We start from the raw sequence: 23,014 nt of genomic DNA on the forward strand, positions 1-23,014 counted from the left end.
AGACAAGGTATCCAAAGATACTTGATTTGAAAGTGGAAAGGTAAAGGTGTTCTTCGTGTACCAGAGAATTCTGTGGGAATCACAGAAACAATTCTTCAGAGTCACTCAATGCCACGGTACTAGTGTTCTAACAATGCAGCCAGTTCTAAGAAGGTTAAATTAAGAGATTTTCCTAACAGCAACTCAAGCCAACTTTGAAACACATTTTTCCAAGACCCAGACTGGGGTTTGGATGAGGTCAGAGCCTGGGAGTGGGCTTTTCCTTCTCGCCTCCTTTCCTCAACCTCAGCCTCATCTGCTGCCTGTGGATGAAGCTTGTAAGGGCTTTAAATGACACAAGCAATGTGAGTGAGCCACTACTCTCCCTGGTAGCCACCCCAATCAGCAGGACAGATTTAACAAGATGAAGTAAGAGAGAAACCACAAGCTCCTCTTCCAAGAATGCCGGCTTGAGCCACACCATCCCATCTCTGCTCTCTGCCCGGGTTTATAGTGAGCTCCTCCTGAAATGGACTCCGTCCTCTGGAAAGCGCCCCGTGGGAGAGGACCCAGCCAAGTATCTCTCCGCAAGGGCAAAGCCAACATAAGTGCTTCCGTTTTCTACTCGGTTTCTTCAAATACTACTGGCCCCATCCACCTCAAGAAATGTAAGAATTTAATTTTCCTCTCCCAGCTTCCCACACAGAAGATATATTTAGGAAGCTAAATATTCTACTGTTGCTGAGCAGACTTTTTATTTATTCCTTGAATCTCAGTGTTATCTTTATTAGGGGGAGGGGAAGGGGGAGGTATCTGGTTCAAATTTATGGTGCATTTTAATGTTCCAAAATTAACATATAATTTGTTAAAGCTAAATGGAAAAACATAGGACTAATTGCAATTTTGGAAAACTCTGTTACCTTAGAATTTAAAATATTTAAAAAACTTTTTTGGGGTTATTTAATTGTGAGAGAGAGAGATAGAGAGCAAGGAGGGGAGGAGCAGAGAAAGAGAGGGAGACACAGAATCTGAAGCAGGCTCCAGGCTCTGAGCCGTCAGCACAGAGCCTGACATGAGGCTCAAATTGAACTCACGGACTGACGACCTGAGCCGAAGTTGGACACTTAACCAATTGAGTCACCCAGGAAGCCCTACAATAGTTTAAGAATTGACATTTCTATATTATCTACATTATAGTCAGAGTCAACACTAGCAATTTTATTGCATATCTTATATAACACTGAGAAGGATATTGAAGTCATTTTTATTAATGTAAGCAATATTAAAGAGAGAGGTAACTCAAGAGTGTCTCAGACTTTTCCAACAAGGCATCTTGTTGCATGGCTCCTGGGATTCTCAAAAGAAAAAGTAAAGCTACCATTATAAAGCTCCAGGATATCTGTGTGTATTTTCTGTGTGGTCATAGCAGCCAACAGATAACTCTATAAAAGTTTCCAACATGTGTATGAGAGAAAATGCAGACATGTTCAGTGTTTTCTATGGGATTATTTCTTAATTGCATTGCCAGGTGGATGTTCAAGACCAGTGTAGCAGAATTCTGGAATGCTAAGACTTCTCCATGTTTTCTCATTTTCCTTTCCAAGATCTCAAGCAATATACTGATGCAAGACCCAAAAGAAATTTCAGAAGAGACTGCTCGGATAACAAGATATTACGGCACACAACTGGAGCTCGGAAATTGTTTATTTGTGGAGGTGACATCAGTTTCTGGACTTACCAGACTCTGTCTGAGAAAAGGCAAGTTCAGTGTGTACCACGGAAACACCTGTCACCGTCTTCTCAGATTAGATGGGAGGACTTTAGGAAGGATTGAGGCTATTGCTCAATTTGACTTTAAAAAAAAAAAAAAAAAGGCGTATTGTTTTCCAAGTACCTTAGCTTAATGAAACAGAGAGAGCATCAGAACCTCTATCCCTGACTCAAAAATCCAAAAAGATGCTTCTCTTCTCATTTTGTACATATAAAGATAAATTACCAATTCTTAAATACATCATTCAAAAAACGATTTCACTAGAGAAGAAAATTAACATTAAGTGAGCAAATCATTTTCCCAAGCGCTGTGTTATATCTACTCATTATCACATTTAATTCCCATAAAAGCAATGTGAGATCGATAGTGCTGTCTCCACTTTGCAGTTCAGAAAAGTGAGGTTTAGAGAGAGTAAATAATATCAATCACGAAACTGGTAGGTGTGGAGGTAAGATCCAAATTGAAGACAACCTAATGCGGATACCCATTTTCCAGCCCTTGTAAGTCCCGTAAGGCAGTTGTTACAATGTACCTGTTAGCATGTTCCCTGCCTGATTATAAAAGCATATTCTTTGTTCCAATGCGCTTAAGACCATATTACAGCTTAGCTTTGGTTCATCTACAGGTCAAATGATGATCTCCGCAGCGTAACAACATGTGTAAATTTTAAGACAAATATGGTGCTGACTCACACCATCCTTCAGAACAAAGAAGGAGGTCAGGCATTACTTCTTTTTCAAATAGAAGGAAACCAACACCTAAAGAAAAGTAGTGATTTTTCATTCATTCTTAGAAGCAGACCTAGAATTGAGCCTCTTTTCCTTGGACTGGGTGTGCTATACCCGCTCTGTCCAAATACTGCCTCTAATAGGCATAGAGAATTTAGAAACCAAGTTCCAGGAAAGGAATCCGCATAAAATAGAATCAAGCTACCCGCAGCCCTCGGGCTGAGGCCTAAAGCCCACAAATGAACATTATAAAGAGATGTTCATTTTAACACCTACCTTACCCCCAAAGTCTCTTGCCTAACATTTTGCATTAATAGAGACATCAAGAGAAATGTTTGTCACTGCTATTCTTGCACAGGGCTTTTTTTGGCTTCTGTGAAAATAGAAGCCACACGAATTACATGCTCGAACATGTCCACATTCTTGGCAAAGCAACAGAAAAATCTAGGGGGTCAAACTGGTGATAGAGTATCTACCAAAGAGATACTTTATAGCTCCATTTTATAAACAACACAAGAATGTGTAATGGATATCAGAAAGTCAGAGCAGATCTTGCAAGGTTATTCTATAACCAAGCTGTGACAACCTTGTGCACCAGAAACAAAAGATCTCTACCTATCAAAGTAATTTAAGTAGGCCGTAGGTTTCACAGAAGGTGTAAGGGAAAGAAATCTACCTAGATTCAGAATCCGAAATCTAGTCAGAAATAGAAAATTTATTTAGAGCAAAATTTGACCTCAGGTTTCTCATCTCGAAAGTGGAGGCAGAAAAGCTCACACGATCGTGGCAAGGCTCCAATGAGATTATTTGCGGGGAAGCATCCCTGGCCTAGCGATGCTCGGTGTGCTGTGCATGGCAGGATTTAAATCTGAGACTCTGCAGAGAGTAGGGCCGGCAATAATCACCTGGCATCATTTAGTTTTCATTTGGCAAGTTTTTAAGGCTCCTGTGGAGATAATCAAGAGTCAGTTTATCCTCAAGCAAATAGTGACAACCACAAGACGCTTCATATTCCTTTGTAACCTAACTTTTATTCTTCCATAGAGGATTATGATGGTGGGTAAAATTCCAGCAGCCATTACTATGTGATGAAAGCGCACGACACTGACTGTGAAGACGGCCTGCTCTGCAGAATGGATTGTGCCTTTCGTACATAAAGCATTTTCATTGCTTTCAATACAGAGACTTCCTGCTGCAGAATGGCTTAAATTTATATGCCCCGGCTAAGCATGGAAAGAAGAGGTAATTTCCTGTGTGAGCTTTCCCCTCTCCATCCCCGCTCTCTTCTTTTTTAGTCATTTGTGCCCTGGAGACAGAATAAAGGTAGCAGGCAACAGCCCCAGACAGAGGCAACCCTAACCAAATGGCTTGAGAATTGGCAAATGTTCATAACGAACTCAATCATATTCTTTACCCAACAAACAAGTGCTTACTTAAATGATTTTAGGTATAAATCTAGGAATATTCCCTCCATTCATGAAGGCTTAAATAATACCATATTTTAAGGGTTGGGGATGGAGGGGGATCAAAACCCAAGAGTCAGAAAGCAGCTTCTCACCTGCTTAACTTGTTAAGGATCAATGAAGATGAAACAGTTTCATTGGATTAAGATAATTAAATAGACTTAATTTCTAATATATGTCAAATGGAATTAAAACCATAAAATCCAAATGGATCTTGTGAGGCTTTAACAGAAAAACTGTCTGCAAAATTGCCAAGGGTGCCCTGAATCCTGTGAAGAATGATCCGTGAGCCAGGGAAAACCATTAATGTTCCCAAAGGGAAAAAAAATTGTCAATACAAAAAAGTAGAACTAATGATCTGTAGTTTGATAGAGGAACCAGAACCTGGATATGCATTTACGGTTTTATTTCCAAAATATGTTTTATATAACTCCCATGATAATAAACTAGCTTTGAGGTGATAGTAAAATAAAGGAGAAAAAACTGGGACTGGGGGTCGGGAGATTTAGTTATTATCTTACAATCCCAATACTCCCACCAGCAGCACAAACACAGCCCTCCTGTGAGGACAGAATCTAAGCAACGAATGTTCTATGTGTTGTGGAGCATACCAGACAGAAAAGCAGGAGAGCTGAGTTGTTCTCCCTGGTGAAAAGAAGCCATGTTGGGGGATATGGTTAGCTATCAGGAACTGGGAGAGCTGGGTTGAAGATCCTGCATGGGGAGGTGGAAAGGTGGGGGGGGGAGGGGTAAGATGGAGGAGATAAGATGGCTGATAGTGGCAGAGGAAATTTTAGAGAGAGTAGAGACAACCTTCAGTAATCTCTGTATAACTGATACTGTTCTGTTGAGTGGGCTTTCTACCAGGGGGCTGCAACAATGCCCAGGACTGTGGCAGAGGTGAGAATGAGGACTCCTCACAGCTAGTCACATCTGAGTCATGCTGGCTTGCTTTTTCAGAGAGCACTCCAGTCCTGGAGCACCAGCTCTTCCTTTCGGACGTGGTTACTTCCAGGTTTTTAACTCAGTGCTGTGGATTGAGATAAGAACCAGAGCCAAGAGAGAAGGATGTTAACGTTGGGTTTGCATAAGGGCTTTTCCCACCTTGATCAAGGGCTGGGCAGGACCAGGGCTCCCAAACACGAATGACTTCAGGATGCCAGTCACACCCACGAATGGGAAAAGCTGCTAGGTGTTAAGACAAGGGGAATATCACGCCTGTTGCGAAATGGAGGTGGCAGACCCCTCATAAAGGCTTTCAAAATCAATGCTTAGAGAAAAAAAAAGATTAAGCAAATGTCTACATGCAGGATTCAAGACCCCTATTAACTTGTCTAAATGTAACTGTGAAGTGAGGCACTCAAGAGACCGTTTGACCCAAGGCTAGTATCCAAGTATTTCAGGCAGAAAGCCATCTTTGCCTGGAATCACCATATGTCATCTAAAGAAAATTGAAATGTCACAAATTAACTCCTTTCAAATAACTCTGGTGTCTTACAATGGGGTCCTTTTGATAGATCATCCATAAACTATGCACAAGAAATATTTTTCTCCTGGATCAAACCAGACAGTATTCAGAATGTTTAACTTAAAACAATTATATTTTATTAAAAGTTGTCAGGGGCACCTGGGTGGATCAGTCGGTTATGCGTCTGACTTCGGCTCAGGTCATGATCTGATGGTTCCTGAGTTCCAGCCCCGCATCGGGCTCTGTGCTGACAGCTCAGAACCTGGAGCCTCTTTCAGATTCTGGGTCTCCCTCTCCCCACTTGCACTCTGTCTCTCTCTGTGTCTCAAAAATGAATAAATGTTTTAAAAAATTAAAAAATAAAAAAGGTTGTCAGAGGAGTGGAGAGGGATTGGGGGTGGAGGAGAGAAAGGAAGATTATTCTGAAATCTTCCCCACTCCCCCACCCCATGACAAGTCACCTCTGCACAGTTTATCACTAAATCACCAATTCAAAATGGGTCACCACTGCAATGACACAGAGATATTCGCAGCAAAGGAAAGCAGGTACCAGTCTGTTCCCAGGCTCCAGAATTCCTTAAGCTCCTTAGAAGCTTACTTACACTGTACAAACTTGATCTTCTGGTGCTATAGCTAGATACCCAGCCAAGGACACTGCTTGAGAGTTGCATGACTTTGGAGCTCTAGAAATGCAAGCCTTCATGACTTGAAAGCTCCCTGCTCTGTCTCCAAGTCAGTCTTTTCTCAATTAGGCCATTTGTCCATTCATTATATTTTGTGAAACTAAAGAGGAAAAAAGAAAGACTCTGGAAATATCCTTACCTGCAGCTGCTGGTCTAATTCTGGAAAGACCAGAGGAATGGAGTCCTCAGGAGGTGTATCATCTAAAACAGGAAAATAAAATGATTCTTCACTATAGAGCTCTTTCTCTCGTGAGAGATGCCCTGCTCTTCCCATCTTTAGGCTTGGGTGATGTATATTTTCATCACTTCCGGTGGGGACAGATAGAAAACAGAAGACAATTTTGCTCATCTTTAGTACAAACAGATGCATGGAGAGCATCGTTGGCCTGACCAAAATTTTGCAAACAAATATCAGAATCCTCAAATGTTCAGTCTGGTAACTCTACAATTAAGAAATATTGCTTGTCCTTCAATATTCTCATGTGAGCCAAAACCAGATTACATGGTATTCAGGAAAGTGCTTTAACAAGGTGCTAATGAGGTGACCAAGACAACCTCAATGGGACAGAAGAATGTGTTGGTGAAAAATAGAAGTTCTACTCTGAGGTGGCAAGCTTTGATGCCCTTACCACAAACCACCACCACCAGGCAGTTAACCAGAGCCTGTTCTGGGTTACAGTGGATAACAGGCGGCAACCTTGTCAGAGCATTTTTTCTCAACACACCAGGTGGTGGTCTCCCCTAAAGCCCAGATCACTGCCTTGTTGGGGGAAAGCCTGAGTCCAACACAGGGCTAGAACTTGTGAGATTGTGACCTGAGCTGATATCAAGAGTCAGGCACTTAACCAATTGAGCCACCCAGGTGCCCCAAAATGTGATGTTCTATGTGAACAAGAGCAAGTGATACAGACCAAACCCAGTGCAGGAACAAGTCTTCTCTCCCTACTCTTTGATAACATAGTCCAGCGCAAAATGGAGCTCCTGCCTTCTAGGCACTACAATTCTTTGAAGATATCAAAGATGATTACCAGAAAGATCATTCAAACAAGGACAGTGTTTGCCTCTGCCAAACACCTCAAGGGTCACAGCAATTAACAGTCGCTGGTAAATTTTAGCCAAGAGTGGTAGAATAATACTCCCACTTAACACTATTCAGCTTCCCAGAGGAAGTAGAAATGGGGAAATCCTCCCAAGACCCTTGCTGCTGGCTGGAGGATTAAGTCAAGAGGACACAAGGGGGCCCAATCTTCAGGCCCTTTGAGTGCTCTCTTCCTACTCAGAATGACTTCTGCCAAATACCCCGGCTTTTTAATCTGCAAAGAATTGGACAAAAGACAGAAATATTGACTTGTTGCTATGGTACAGGTAGCCTTCATTATAAAACCTACAGTTTGTAAAACTGATTTTGGCCTAAGGTGCACTTAAATTTACTTCAATAAAATCTCAATAACCCAGACATCTTGATTATGTCAGTGCACTGAGTTCAAGGCCAGAGCAATTTGGCATGGGTAAATGGGAACATATTATACTTTGGCATCCCGATCCTTATAATCAGAGATGAACAAGCACTCATTAAAGGAGGAACCACTTCCATAAGGTACCAGAATAGACAGTGCCTTCTAGAATTCTAAATTTTTTTTTTTTAATTTATTTCTAGGAGAGAGACAGCATGAGTAGGGGAGGGTCAGAGAGAGAGGGAGTCACAGACTCTGAAACAGGCTCCAGGCTCTGAACTGGCAGTCAGCACAGAGCCCGACGCGGGGCTCGAACCCACGAACCGTGAGATCATGACCTAAGCGAAAGTCGGACGCTTAACCAACTAAGCCACCCAGGCGCCCCGCCTTCTAGAATTCTAAAAGACAGCCAGGAATGGAGTTCAAGGCTTCCTGGGATTTAATCCACCTTGCTCCCTGTGAAGTCACACTCCTTCCTGCTCAATCACAAAAAAGAAGAAAGTTATTCAATTGCTTTGCTATGGTAAATAGCAAATACTGGTATGACCCGGAATTAGTAAAGGGCATTAGAGAAATCTGTGTCATTATCTGCAGTTAAACCGTGGCACTTATATGTAACCATGTTGACATTTTTGCAGATTAACATTTAAGATTGAATTTCTTGAGTTCAGAAACAAAGTCTAATTAACTGACATAGAAACACGTAATGGATGTTGCAATGACAAGCAAAATAAAAATAAGACTTTGGTTAAACAATGGGTTCAAGGTTGATGAATCCAAGCAGGAAATGGCAGCGGAAATAAGAAAACCAAAGACAGATGTAAAGACACAAATGAGTCTGAAAGCCAGTCCTGTATTCCGCTGCCTGATGCCATCTGGTTTTGCTGGCACTCCTGCAGCCAGAGATTTCAGGGCTTGTGAAGCTGCTTGCATAGCTGCCCTGAGTTGATGTGTGGTGTGTTTACTTTTAAACAGTGGCTGCCTTCTTTGACTGGTTTTAAAAATAGGCAAATATTCTAAAAGCAGAATGATGAATCACACGATTGGGCCAAAAGGAAAGAAGGAAAATGACTCAGGCAGACTAGTAGCACAGCTGTTCCACAAAACATTTGGCCAAATCGTTGTAAAACATTTTGACGGTGATATTGGATCGGAGTTCCTGAGAGCAGTTAAGTTTGTTTTGACGATTCCAGAAGAACAAAGTGGACTGTACAGTAGCTATATGAGAGACCCTCTCTCTGGCAAGTTTGGCTTGTTTTCTTTGTTTGGTTTTTGTTTTTGAAAAAAAAGGAAAGTGTTTCACTAGGTATGCTTATAATATGACAAAATCAGAATGCAAGTACATTTTTATTAAAATATATTTGTTTACCAAATAGTTATTGAATGCCTGTTACGGGCTGGACAGCAACTAAGGCTGTATGCTAAATTGACAAATGGTTTTTTCATATTCTTTAAGGTGTTATTATTTTAAAAATAATTCATTTTCAGAATGCTACGGTGGGCTTAATGGACCCAGTAAAATGTAGCCTAAGGAATTTTTAAAGAAGGAAATATAAGGGAAGGAATCTAAAGGAATTCTAAAGGAATTTTTTTTTTTTGATAAGCAGATGTTCGCTGCCTGTTTTGCAAACACAATGTGACTAAGTCAATGGTACTTAAGATAGTACTTTCTTACTGGTATCCCAACCATTATGACATGCCATAGTACATTTTATGATGGGCTCGCCTCAGCATCTATCGAACAGCTGTTGAGCTAGCTGCCTTTGAGGTTATTCTGTTTCAGATTTCCTTAAGTTGTCTTCTCAGTGTTTCTCCATGAATCAGATAAGTGGGACCGAGTGGGTCTGTAAATCCAAATCCTCACTATTATTTAGCAATGCAAGCTATGTGGTCAGAGTTTTCAGAGAATGCTGGCACTGGAAGGGGCTAAGCCATCATCCACTCCAGGACTTGGTGGAGAGCAAAGGACAAGGGCCCCCAAAAGAAAGGAGTCTCCTAAGATTAAAGGGTGTTCCCCAGTGGACAGCCTATGCTACTCTGCTTTTCTTCACTTTCTGGTCTGTGGGTTCCCAGACTTTCATATTTCACGCGACAGTGAAATGTTCCTCAAAACATTTGGAATCATGCCTTCGAATGTCCAGCTTTTTATTCAGCAAGTGAAGATGGCTCAAAATAACTACCTATCATTAGTATCTCTTTATGACAGAGAGAACATTTTAGTTCCCAAATCTCAAGACAAAAATAATCGTAGAAGAATGTCCATTATATTGGATAAATTTAGCGTTAGAGACAGAAGCAAACACACACCAAAACACTTCACTGCCGGGTCCTTATTTCTTTTGTTTCACATCAGAGAAGTGAAAACTATACCAAAGCCAGACCAGGTCTGCAAAGCAGCATTTGAGAACCATTGTCCGAGGCAGTATCTTGACTGGACTTTGGAATCAATTACCTCCTCCGCCCACTGTGCTCTGGGCACCATCGGAGGCAGATCCTTGGTAGGAAGAGTCTAGATTTCCACACAGAGGAGACCTCAGGACAGAGATAAACCACGCTCAGAGGACACTCCCAAGCCCCACTCTCCTCCCCAACCAAGAGGCAGCCTTGTCCAGAATCCATTCTACCTGACTTCATTCTCTGCAGTCAGAGCTGGCTCCCTGGGCATGTGTCCATGTAGACACACAGAGCCCTTCCCCCAGGTGGGCCCTGCTCCTGGCTCAGTGTTCTAGTCAGAGTACTTGAAATTCTCAATCATTTTTGGACAAGTAGCCCTGTCCTTTTCACACTGTGTCTCTGTAAATTGTGTAGCTATTGTGCCCGTGAGTGTCATGGAGATCATCCTACAGGGCACCAGGGACAAACTTACATTGAAGAGGCAAGTGAGTTTGGGCAATGGGTACATGTGCCAAGGCTCATGCAAAAATTTTCCTGGAACCGTTTGCCTGTGAAGGCCCCTAACCACTAACGGCAAAGAGGGTCAGTGCAACACGCTGTGGGACTCAGGTCAGGCACCTTTTAACTTAAACAATGCACATAATCTCCTGGAGACTTGGTTTCTTCTCTGCAAAATGGGCATGATATTCCCTGCCTCAAGAACTTGTTAGTAGTAAAGGAATGCATATGTCAATTCATTTAGCCTAAAGCCTGGTACCTAGGAAATAATCAGTAATAATAATGAATGCTTAATATAACTGAGTTTACTTTCTCTGTTCCTTTTCACCATAAACCCAACCAAAAGGGTAATGGGGGGCAAGGCACCTGTGTGTGGATATGTACATATGAGAGTATGTGTATGACAGTGGGGGTTGAAGGCATTGTTCTTCATCTGAATAATACAGACAGTAGGCAGAGTGGGAATCGTTGCTTCTGAATACTTAGTTATCCCCACACCAGTTAGGAGAGATTTCCCTAGTGCAGCCACAACCTCACGTCTCATGGTTTCCTTCTTCATTTAACTCAGAGTTTAAGAAATGTTTCCCTTTTACTTCCCCATGAAAGCAAACACTTTCTTTATGAAATATTAGCTAAAAAAAAATGTATTCATGAAACACCTTTGAGTACTTTCATTTTAAATCTAAATCAAGATTCATATTTTATTTTTAGAAATAAGTGATATAAGCTTGTCAACTCACAATTCTAACATAAAAAAAACTTTTTTTAAAAAAAATCTATATACCTTGCTTCTTGTCAGAGGATCACATTGTTGTGAGAAATCTCAAAAGCTTTTGAAACTTTGCTTCCTGCTTGTTAAACATGAGAGACGTGAATCCTTTAATACACATCAGATTTTTCAGGACCCATAAAATTAAAAGGACAGATATGGATGTGGACGCAGGCCGTGATTTGGTGTGATATCTAGCGGATTGCCAATATAATTAAAAGTAATCATCATATCACCTCAACCAGTACCTCTAATTATGAGGCAAACAAGATCATACATCAGATAGACTGAAATTTCTCCACACAGAGAGATCTGATTCAGCTTAAAGGCAGGTTTTTATACTTCTTAGAAACATTCATCTAGCCACTATTATTGTAGTTCTTATCAATTTATTCTTTTATAAGAATAGTTTTACTTATTTACCTTAAAAGAAAAAATTTGCTTCAGAAAGAATGTGTTGGAAGTATTATTTATTCCTCAGCACACCACCAAATAAAACATACCTCTACTTTTCTTCTTTCCTACTCTATAAAAGCAAATCAGAGCTAAGCTTTCTCCATTTCCTAGGACTATTGAGGAAGTTCTTTGCTGTCAGAAATAATCATGCCCTCCAATCATTTGGAGGACATCTCATGGATCCTGCCTCCAAATGGGTGATAAAGGAAAAACAGCCCCAAGGGCCTGTCTTTGAATCCCTTCCTACTATTTATTAACTGCTTGATTTGAGGCAAGTCACTTAATCTCCCTTTGTCAATGGTCCACATCTGCAAAATGGGTCTAATAACATCTCCCCACAGAGTTGGTCCAGTCTAAATGGACGAGAGGATACAAGTAAAAGCATCTAGGTACTCAATAAACATTGACCGACTTTCTGCCCTTTGTGGCCTTAAGCAACAGATACCAACCAATAAATCCAACTGGATCTCAAAGAACCTTCAAAGAACTCAAATGATTCTTTGAACTCAAAGGACCCAAAATGATTGCGGATATTGTATTGTTGATTTTATAGTATTTGGTGATTACGTTTCAACCATGGTTCTCAATTTTGTGCTTTGTAAAAGATGTAAAAATAGGGGACCCCACTCCCACCAACCGATGAGGGATTTCCAACTGCTTGTTGTCACAGCGGCGTGTGGAGGCAGCTTTGGAAGTAGGGTCAGAGTTGGGAAAGGTGACATCACAAAGTCTCTCTCAGCCACTATTTTCCCAAAGGCCATCCTCACCTCATTGGCTGGCAAAACTCCAGGGGGATTCCAAAAAAAAAATAAAAAAAAAAAAATAAATAAAAAATAAAAAAAATTAAAAAAAAAAAAACTCCAGGGGGATTCCATGTCCTTATTGCTTTTGTTTTACACAGAGAAGTGAAAACTTCATCAGAGACCAGGTCTGCAAAGCAGCTTTGAGAACTTCTGCTCCAGACAACATCTTGACTGCGCTGGGGGTAGAGCTCAAGGGTAGAACATTTGACTGGAGCAAAATCTTGACTGGACTTTGGAATCAATTACCTCCCCCTCCCACTGTGCTCTCCATTCTGGGCCAAATTAGAGGCAAATCCTTGACTTCCTACCAATTCCCCTGTGGATTTGCAAAACAAACAAACAAACAAAAACACAGTGAGAGAGACTTTTTTTTAAAATTAAACTTCAATATTCATTTAAAATTTAGTGTGAATGAGGTTTTCCAGAGTCCGTTGAACAAGGACTGAGAGCTTGGAGGAAAGAGAATTCAGGAAATACTAGAGCCCTGAGAAGGGAGGGGAAATAATACCCAAAGGAACCACAGATAGAAAGTGTTGAACAAAAGCAATGATGACAACAGACACTTCCCTGCATCACAATTCTGCTGGGAACCAATTCTGCACGTGCACACTACACAGTCACACAACGCCCAGTTAAATTAGATGCAACGGGAGCTATTTCCGCTGCTCTGCACAATTCCGGCTGCCGCACAAACATAGGTGAGAATAGTGTTACTTAAAAGAGACATCAACAGCATGGGTCTTGTATTTTCTAAACTAAATGCCATATGATAAATTTATACCCAGATAAGAAAAATTCTAATAGCTTGAAAGAATTTTTTTTAATGCTTGTTTATTCTTGAGGGAGAGAGAGAGAGACAGAATGTGAGCAGGGTAAGGACAGAGAGAGAGGGAAACACAGAATCTGAAGCTTGTTCCAGGCTCTGAGCTATCAGCACAGAGTCTGTCATCAAACTCACAGACTGCACGATCATGACCTGAGCCAAAGTCAGACACTTAACCAACCAACTGAGCCACCCAGACACCCCACTTGAAAGAATTTTTTAAAAACAAAATGTGAAAGGTACTATGTTGGGCTGATACTAGTGTCCTTGACTCTTTCTAAAAAAAAAAAAAATAAAAACCACCACAACAACAAATCCCAAAGTCAAGGGCTAAATTCATGCTTGAATGTATCAGATTTCATAGCTTGACTGAAATAAAGAAAACTCTCAAGTAATGAGCATGAAATCCTCATGTGAGTCCAAGTCTAAGTTTTCTCCAATTGGAGAAGCTCCAGTGATTCTCTAATAACCCAAGAGATGGGATTCATGTTTCTCTTCTGCATATTTTCTATTGGGAAAACTAACTCCATGCATGTCCCAGTTTAGAATGTTAACTCTTTGGAATTCCCAGTTTGGAAATAATGTCAATCAGATTATTAGCTTATTAAAGATAGCCATTGCTACCTCCAAGAATTACAGTTAGCTAAGTGTTACTTAACAAAGGGTTCTGATGATAAGCTAGAAGAGGTGATTGTATTTTAAAAAGCTTTTGGTTCCCCTCCCCTAAAAATTTCCTTTATTTAAGCTCCTAGAGGTCCATGGTCTATTTGGAATGTTGTGGCTCATTCTGCTCTCAATCAATAAACAATGATAAACTTCCCATCTGCCGGGACCAAGTCCTTTTTTTTTTAAAAGCAATTCTAGAATTTCTTGGAATTAAGCTTTACCACTATCCCCCGTCCTTTAGCAATTTCTTGCTACATAGAATAAGACTGGTTTAAGCAAGATCATGCACGCTTTGTGAGAGATAGAAAGATGTGCATTTATAACCCTTGCTTTCCTTCCAATCACTGTATGCAATGTACCCAAAAAGAGACAGATCAATAAGTTGCAATGCTTCTAGCCCACCAAGGGCAATGCGGAATTGTTTAAAGGATATCCGTGCCAAAGAGACCCTGGTTTGAGCCCCGGCTCTACCATTTTCTTTTATTTTTTTAATTTTTAAATTTTATTTAAATCCAAGTTAGTTAACATATAGTGTAATAATGATTTCAGGAGTAGAATTTAGTGATTCATCACTTACATATAACACCCAGTGCTCATCCCGAGTGCCCTCCTTCATGCCCATCACCCATTTAGCCCATCCCCCACCCCATCCCCTTCTAGCAACCTTCAGTTTGTTCTCTGTATTTAAGAGTCTCCTCTGGTTTGTCTCCCCCTCTCACCAAGTCCTTTCAACTCTTCCTTCATAGTGTACTCTGAATTCAGTGATGTCATTCTGTTGTCTGATCCAGACACCCAGTACTTTGTCTCTGTACCATTATAAAAAGCCTCATCCATTCTCTCATCTCTACATACTCCAGATATGCCACCAATGGAACATTTACCATTTTCATCCTATCACCCCTTTGCTCAAGAACTTTTGACACTCGATTGTTTCTGATCAAACCCAAACTCTATTGTGGAACTTTTAGGATTATATTGTTAACTTTAGTCTATGGCTATGTAAACAGTTATTCAATGTAAGGCTCAAAGCAGGGCTCATTTAAATGGTATGCTACTCTTCCTCCATCCAGACCTCTGCTCCAGTTGACAAGAATTTTACTATTTGTTGAATAGTAAAATTTCTCGAAATTCCTGACTCTTAGGTTTTTGCTCAGCCTTTCTGTTTGGGAGGAAAAGGAAGAATTGTTAAAAGTTGTATAGCCCCCATTTTTTGTGCTTGGTACCCAGAAATGGCACCTTTACAATTCTCCTTTACAATACCCTACCCATCTGTAAGACCAGGCTGACTATCACATCTCCCAAGAAGCTGTCCCCATCTGCTCCTGGTGACACGGATTTTTCCCCAAATCTCTTTGCCTAATGAAACCCATATGAGGGATCATGCAACACTCCTCTTTTGCACATCTCTGTCACCTTTGGCAGAGTGCTGGAAGCATCGAAACTCAGTTCAGCTCATTGATAAGAGGTGAGGCGGGGATACCCAGAACCTACCAAATGGATAACTAGTCCCTAAATAATCTCAGGTCATTTATGCTTATAAACCCTACCTTGACATTAAGTAGATGTGGGAAATACAGGTGGGATGTAAAATTGCTTCAGTGGTTTATATTTTCCTTAATACTCCAGAATCAATTATCATAGATACAAGGACCAGTTGAGTACCTAATCTGTATCAAGCACCATGCTAAATGTTTTACCTATATAGTGTTATTTAATTCTTCCAACAACAGTGTGAATTATCACTGTATACACCTTGTGGGAAACTGAAGTTTAGCAAAATTGAGTGACTTCACCAAGATCAAAGAAAAGTGATGGAGACGGGTCTAGAAACCACATCTTCCTGACTCCAAAGCCTATGTTCTTAACCTCTACACCAAATCATCTCAGAAAAATGTGCAAGATATACAAAAATATGCAAAAAAGCTTAATAGAACTTAATATAACTGTATTAGGCTTACAAGAAATGAATAAATTAATATTAACAGGCAAAGATGTCTCTTTTCCCATGGACTCTGCTTACCCCTCAGCAATAAACCCATGAATATGGAAATACTTCCCAAAATCCCATCTTAGCTTCCCCATTTACCATGGAAGTCTAGGATGTCTCCCTTTGTTTCCCCCTAAATGTGTGGTCTAGAATGCACTGGAATTCAAAAGGCATGCACAGTGTGTGTGACGGCAAGTGTTGCTCAGTGTGACACTCCACTTGCTCCTTATTCAAGAATGCAGAGGGAGTGTCTCCAAATATCTGCAAAGCATCTTTCTGTACACAGCTTGATTTGCACGCAAAAATACAGATCGCTAGTCCTCCATCTGTACCTATGTCGTAAGAATATACAGGAGTAGAGGGGTACCTGGGTGGCTCAGTCGGTTGAGCGTCTGGCTTTGGCTCAGGTCATGATCTCACAGTCTGTGAGTTCGAGCCCCACATCAGGCTCTGTGCTGACAGCTCAGAACCTGGAGCCTGCTTCAGCTTCTGTGCCTCCCTCTCTCTCTGCCCCTCCCCAACTCATGCTGTGTTTCTCTCTGTCTCAATAATAATAAACATTAAAAAAAAAAAACAACAATATACAGGAGTAGGGCTTGGGAACATGTATTTTTGATGAGTGCTCTCAGATGATTATTTTAAGAAAAGCTGAGAAACACAGAGACCCATTCCTGCACTAGATTCTCTAGTTAGATGCCTTTTTAGAGATCTGAGGACACATAGATCATGGGAATTTTTTTTTTTAATTTTAGATTTCTTTATAAATCTTCCCAAGCATCTTCTTGTGGAACTACTTGAAATAAATGACAGCCCCTTTTTGAAGTTACCGTATCAAAAACAACATGAATTTCAAAAGCGGGCATTTCTGGGACATTTGAAAGACGGGAACAAATCCATCTAAATTGACTGATAAAAAACACACAAGCGCTCCCAGTCAGGGGGCAATATCTTTCAAAGGATAGTGGCAAATTAATCACAAGCTGCACGTCTTGTACTTCAAGGAAGAGTCTATTCATGCAGCCCAAATATCAAGATCCACCTCTCCATAGCTCTTTTCTTTACATAAATTAAATTCTGTTAAAATAAAGACAAGGAAATGGCACATTTATTTGCCTCATCCAAAATTATGATACAATAATATTGCTTGGAATAAACAAGTTTATCTACTAAAATTTTCCTTGTAAGGCTGTTGACTATCATAAGGCTTGTTCCGGGACACAATCACAAGGAAGAATATTATACCTCTTTCTCCCTGGATTTGGGGGCTTACATGTACCTGTCTTGAAAGCTAGCCACTTAAGTATGAACTATTCCTCAAAATCCTGCATTTATGAAATGCATAAAACCAGGAGGGGCTTTTCTTTTTCTTTTCAGAGAAGTGATATAAAATCATAGAGTTCAGATTCATAAGTCTAGAGGCCTGAGCTTAGATCAGAACTGTGTTACCTACTAACAGTGCGGTCTCTGAACCCCAAGTTCTGTGTCTGTAAGTTGGCAATACTAATGCCTACATTGCATGGTTATTTTTTTTAAGATTTATTTATTTATTTGAGGAATAAATAAATAAATCTCTATACCAAAAGTGGGGCTCGAACTCACAACCCCCAGATCAAGAGCAACGAGCTCTACTGACTCAGCCAGCCACCACTATATTATTGCATGGTTATTTTAAAGATTTGAAATAATACATGTGAATGCCTAATACAAAAGAGGAATGCAATTAATGTTAGTTGTCATTTCTTTGTTGGGATGGATTGATTTGCCTATTGGGAACATTTCCCTTCACCGCTGCACTTCAAGGCAACCCCTGAGTAGAAATATAGGATAAGAACAGGCCATGGGAAGAGGGTCAAAAGAACAGATGATGAAGAGTCAGGCTTCACTTGTTCTTACTCTGGAACAAATCCTTCACTGTGGACTGCAGGGTCCAGGAAAATGGGGCCAGATGCCTCACCGCCATAATCACCTGGTATAGTAAAGCCTGAACTGGCTGTGTCATGCCAGACCTCACAGAGCCCAGTCCTTACTTTGCATTATTTTAGGGATAAGCTTGTTCCTTTCCAATTATTACTTTTTCAAATATTACTCCTACATGGGTGTTGTAGGAAGAAAAAGAGATGATTGGTTGACTGATGGACTGATAAACAGAATCAGCCCTCAAAAGACTCAAGGTGGACATGCTAATGTTGTTTGAGCACGTGATTACATGATTTTAACAGATGACAGACTGAGAGCTAAGGCTGATGCCAGTCAAAGAGTTCCAATCATTCCCCTCCTCACATCTGTGACCTCACACCACCTGAGGTCGCTGTCATAGGTGGTGTAATTCAATATGTGTGTTAAGAGGTCACTGAAGGGAGCCATGACAAAGGGCTCTAAGTATGGCAGCTCCACCTCAGACCTTACTATTTCGAGAGGGTCTGCCTCACCTGTCCCATCCATCACTCTGGCTGAAATCTGTTGATTCAGCCGGAAGTGTGGGAGCACCAGTGGGAAACCAGCATTTGGAACTCGGGCTCCAGGAAATGTTGCTGGAACCAGGGCAGTGATATTTTTATATTACCTAACCAACTGCCAGCGCTCTTCTATAAATGTTTCCTCACACAGTTTCAACAATGACATACGTTGGAAGCGTTAGAGGTTGTTATAGCTCCATATACTTTGTAATAAAAGAAAGTTCAATGAGGGAAGTAAAAAGGAAGAAGAAATGTGCTAAAACTACCAGAGGATTGGAAATGGGGGAAGCATCAGCAGAGGCATTTCTGGAGGCGACGCCCGAACAAGGCGTGATGAAAAATCACACTCCCCTCATTAGGTCATGCCAGGCATGCATTTTTAAACACGCTTGGTGGAACAGGAAAAGATGATGGTAAAGAGGTGACCCTTTCCCTGGGGGCAGAGCGTACCTGAGGCATTATCAAGGCTGAAGGCGATGCGTACTGGCTTATCTGCAGGTACCCTGGCTGTGCTGATCATGTGGGCACCTGAGCCTTGGCCTTCCCCTGGGTCTTCCAGCTGTGAGGAGAAAAGAGAGCCCTTGTCATTTACCCAAGTCATCCTTCAAATATTCAGAGGACCTTGGAAAGTTAGTAAGCATTACTTTCTTATTTTGAAAACACTCCTAGTCCCTAGCTTTCTTCCCCTACATGGAAAGTATTTCACCTGCCTCATTTAAAATTCTTTTTCTGGCTTATAGAAAAATCGCTTTGGAAATACACATCTAGAATTAAATATACAAGATGGAGCAAAATCTCCACCCTCCTCACTTTTTTAGTATCCCTTCTCACTGTCCAGTCCAACCCTGGCCCTTCAAGGTCTTATATAGTGTTTTATTTTTAATTGAGGAGGATGAAAAGTTCTAAGAGGGCATCAGATGGCTTCATATTAGATTAGCTTTTCACACTCAAATGCCTAAGTTGGACATGAATTATTGATCTGAATTATTGAGTGGTAAAGAATGAGTATCATGGAGCCATTTCAAGAATACCAAGACTATTTTTAAGTATCTTACAGTTATATTATGAATATTATGTGCTTTGAATATCTAATTAACTACATGTAAATATATGAAACATTTCTTGTACATCTTAACAATGTATGATACAAGCAAAAGACAGAACTTAAAAACATCCTATTGATGTATGTGTCAAATTATCATTTAATTCATAAACAAAGATAGAATGAATGAGAAAACATCCTACAGATGAGTTAGCATGGGCAAAAATACATGAATATTTCCTTGTTATAATAACAGAACTTAGCACAAATACATTTTAACCAAGAATTTGATAATTTTCATTCAATGGGACTAAGGAGAAGATATTGTTATATGTATATTCTATCTTCATTATTTGAATACATATATGCAACTTTTCTATTTTTAATCATGCTTCCCTAAACTCTCTACTTGCCTTGTCATGTAAGCAGTAAACCAAAAACTGAGTGATATTTTAAGGAAAAGTTCTCTAAAAATGGCAAAATATAAATCATCTCTTTAACCATCCTCCCCGAGATTCTGGGAACTGTTTATCAGGACATTTTCTCATAGCAAGGTTTCTGACTCTTTCCCATAACTTTTCTGTATCTAAAAATAGTGTCTAGAACAGTGAATTTTGTTTTTACACTTATTTATAGAGCAGACACGAATGCATATATACATTTATATACACACACATGTATACTTAGACATACATACATATGGAATCATCCTACCCAGGATATGGAAAGAGAACAAGCTTATATTAAACACCTAGTCCAGCTTTGCAGAAAAACCCACAGCTGTTTATCACCCAGTTAGAATCATATTTGGCCCATTCATTTAAAACTACAAATAGCAATGAACCATAAAGCACTCCGAGTCATGTCGCTCAAAGTTAGAAAAAAGTAATAACACGAAACATTCAACTTAAGAAAAGGGTAATACAAAATTGCTGTTACTTGACTCAGGATTTGTTTTATCTTAGCTCTGACATACATTTCTGTGTAGTCTCTTCTGCTTAGAATCAACCATCTTGTTAGCCACCTGTTCCTAGGGAATAGAACAGACTGTCTCAAATTTGACAAAACAAACAATAAAAAGCCCCTTAAAGTTGCAGCTAAAAGAAAAAGCCTTATTGTTATGCACTGTACCAGCACCAAACCATTTTATCCTAACATCTAAGGACAAGAAGTGCTCCTCTTTTGACTACATCTCCCAACGCTTTCCTGCACCAAGAAACAAAGCACAAGAGGTGAAACTTCGCTTCAAGGTTTCCAGTGCCCGGGAAATGAAATTGACAAACACAGCTCATTAGAGCCCCTCCCCTCCCACGGCCAAGAACATCTGTCTGCCTCAGGAAGGATGACAGCAGCCAAGTGGGGTAGATTTTGAGTTCCGCAAGGTGTCAGCCAGGAGAGCCCCTAAACCCACTTGCCTTTTCATCACACCGCCTGGGGGAAATGGACCACTGATTCCTCCGCTCGGCTGTAACAGAGCTTTGGTTCAGTTGCCGGTGCCCCGAGCGTTTAGTTCGGTTTTCACACCTGTTGCCTTACCTCACTTAGTTGAGTGTCTGCACTTGTGTAATCCAGGGCCAGCCGCTGCCTTGGCCAGTCGTTGCCTTTGTGGAGTGAAGACCTAGTAAGAGAGCAGGCTGCACCTGCTGCATAGCAGCCACTGACAATCTGAGGAGCAATGACAGCTGTCGGGGCAGCTCACTGCTACCTGCTCTCCCCCAGACCCCCGCGTCCCACGGGCCTGCTGTTCCGCTTCCCTCCACAACCCCTCTCTCCTTTCCTTGCCTCTCCAACAGCCAGGATGTTGTCATGCTTCTAGAAAAAGCAAGTGCAAAAGAAAACCCTCCTTCTGTCAGAGGCATTGATAAACAGCAAGTTGTGGAGAGTCCAAATGTTTTAATTCATTAGTCCTGGCAAACCTAAAATACAAACAGACTTGCTTCACAAGACAGGAATGTCTTCAGCGTGACCCAATCGGTGTCTGTGTCTATTCCAGCAAACTGGCAAAGATAGCATGACTCCAGTCAGCAAAAATGTCGGCAGCTCCAATCAGCTCAGCAAGACCCAGCCAACTTGGACAGACGGCAAGCAAGCCAACCCTCAGATGATAGCAGCAATGATCCTGGTTAAGAACGTGAGGTTTGAGATGGAGCCACTGATGGGCTTGATGACTTGATCCCACCTACAAATGCACTCGACCGCAAAACCGGTCAATGGTGAAAAGGAATGGAGCCTTAGAACTGTTCATCCCTTTTATTACCCATAAACCTGAAGGTCAGTAGTACTTTCAAAGACTTGGATGGTGATGTTGAGGTTAAATAATTAAAGAGAAACAAGTATTAAGAGAACGCAAAGACAAGCCATAAATGTGAAGAATAGCCTTTGCAAAATAAGTACCAGATAAAGAACTAGTATCCAAAATAAAAGAAGATCTCTTTAAACAATAGGAAAATAAACAACCCAGTTTAAAAAAATGGGCAAAGGATCTGAGCAGACACCTCACCAAAGATGGCAAATAAGCATATGAAAAGCTGTTGAACACCATATATTATCAGAGACTTACAAACTAAAACAACGAGTGACCACTGCACACATATTAGAATGGTCAAAATATAAACACTGACAACACCCAGTACTGACGAGGACGCGAAATGGCACAGCCACATTGGAAGACAGCATGGCGCTTTCTTACAAAACTAAATGAACTCTTACCATATGATCCAGTAATCACGCTCCTTGGTATTTACCCAAAGTTGCTGAAAACTTCTATCCACACAAAAACTTGCACCCGCGTGTCTGTAGCAGCTTTATTCCTAATGTTCCCAGGACTTGGAGGAAACAAGATGTTCTTTGGAAAGTGAATGGGTAAACAAACTGTGGTACATCCAGAGAGGAGAATGTAATTCAGCGATAAAAAGAAATGAGCACTCAAACCACAAAAAGACATGGATAAAACTTAGTGTACATTACCTTTTTTAATGTTCATTTATTTATTTATTTTTGAGAGAAAGAGAGAGCATGAGCAGGGAAGGGCAGAGAGAGAGGGAGACAGAGAATCCCAGGAAGGCTCTGCACTGTTAGCACAGAGCCCGACCTGGGGCTCAAACTCATGAACTGTGAGATCATGACCTGAGCTGAAATCAAGAGTCAGATGCTCAAACCACTGAGCCACTCAGATGCCCCTTAAGTGTATATTATTAATTAAGTGAAAAAAAGCCAGTCTGAAAAGGCTACAGACTGCATGGTTCCAGCAATGCGACATCCTGGAAAAGGCAGAATTAGGAAGACAATAAAAATGGTCCATAGTTGCCAGAGGTTCAGGAGAGAGGCAGAGAGGCTCAAACAGGTGGGACTTTTAGGGCAGTGAAACTATTCTTAACTATACTATAGTGGTGAATACAGGTCATTATACATTTGTCAAAATCCACAAAATGCACAGCACCTGGAGTGAACCCTAACCCAAACTATCGATTTTAGTTAATAATATATATATTGGCTCATCGATTATAACAAATGTACCACAAAATGAAAGATGCAAATATTCAGGGAAAGAAACAGGGAAGAAACATTGGGCAGG

General features: G+C 40.7%; 1 protein-coding gene across 2 annotated transcripts in view; it reads right to left on the minus strand.

The window, feature by feature from the left end:
• The window catches only part of MAP3K7CL (MAP3K7 C-terminal like), a 55,982-nt gene that overhangs the window by 15,627 nt on the left and 17,341 nt on the right, over positions 1-23,014 (minus strand). The window contains exons 1-3 of one of the 2 annotated variants that reach the window (XM_077760190.1): positions 20,977-21,019; positions 18,849-18,957; positions 6,232-6,293 (exon numbers count right to left, since the gene is read on the minus strand). In XM_077760190.1, coding sequence (XP_077616316.1) covers positions 6,232-6,293; positions 18,849-18,918 — 132 coding nt within the window. In that variant the 5' untranslated portion in view covers positions 18,919-18,957; positions 20,977-21,019. Of the gene's footprint in view, positions 1-6,231; positions 6,294-18,848; positions 18,958-20,976; positions 21,020-23,014 lie in introns of those variants that run through there. The other variant, XM_077760188.1, reaches the window with a different exon arrangement.

The sequence above is a fragment of the Crocuta crocuta genome, unplaced genomic scaffold (genome assembly GCF_008692635.1).
Source record: "Crocuta crocuta isolate KB4526 unplaced genomic scaffold, BGI_CrCroc_1.0 scaffold369, whole genome shotgun sequence".
NCBI classification, from domain to species: Eukaryota; Metazoa; Chordata; class Mammalia; order Carnivora; family Hyaenidae; genus Crocuta; species Crocuta crocuta.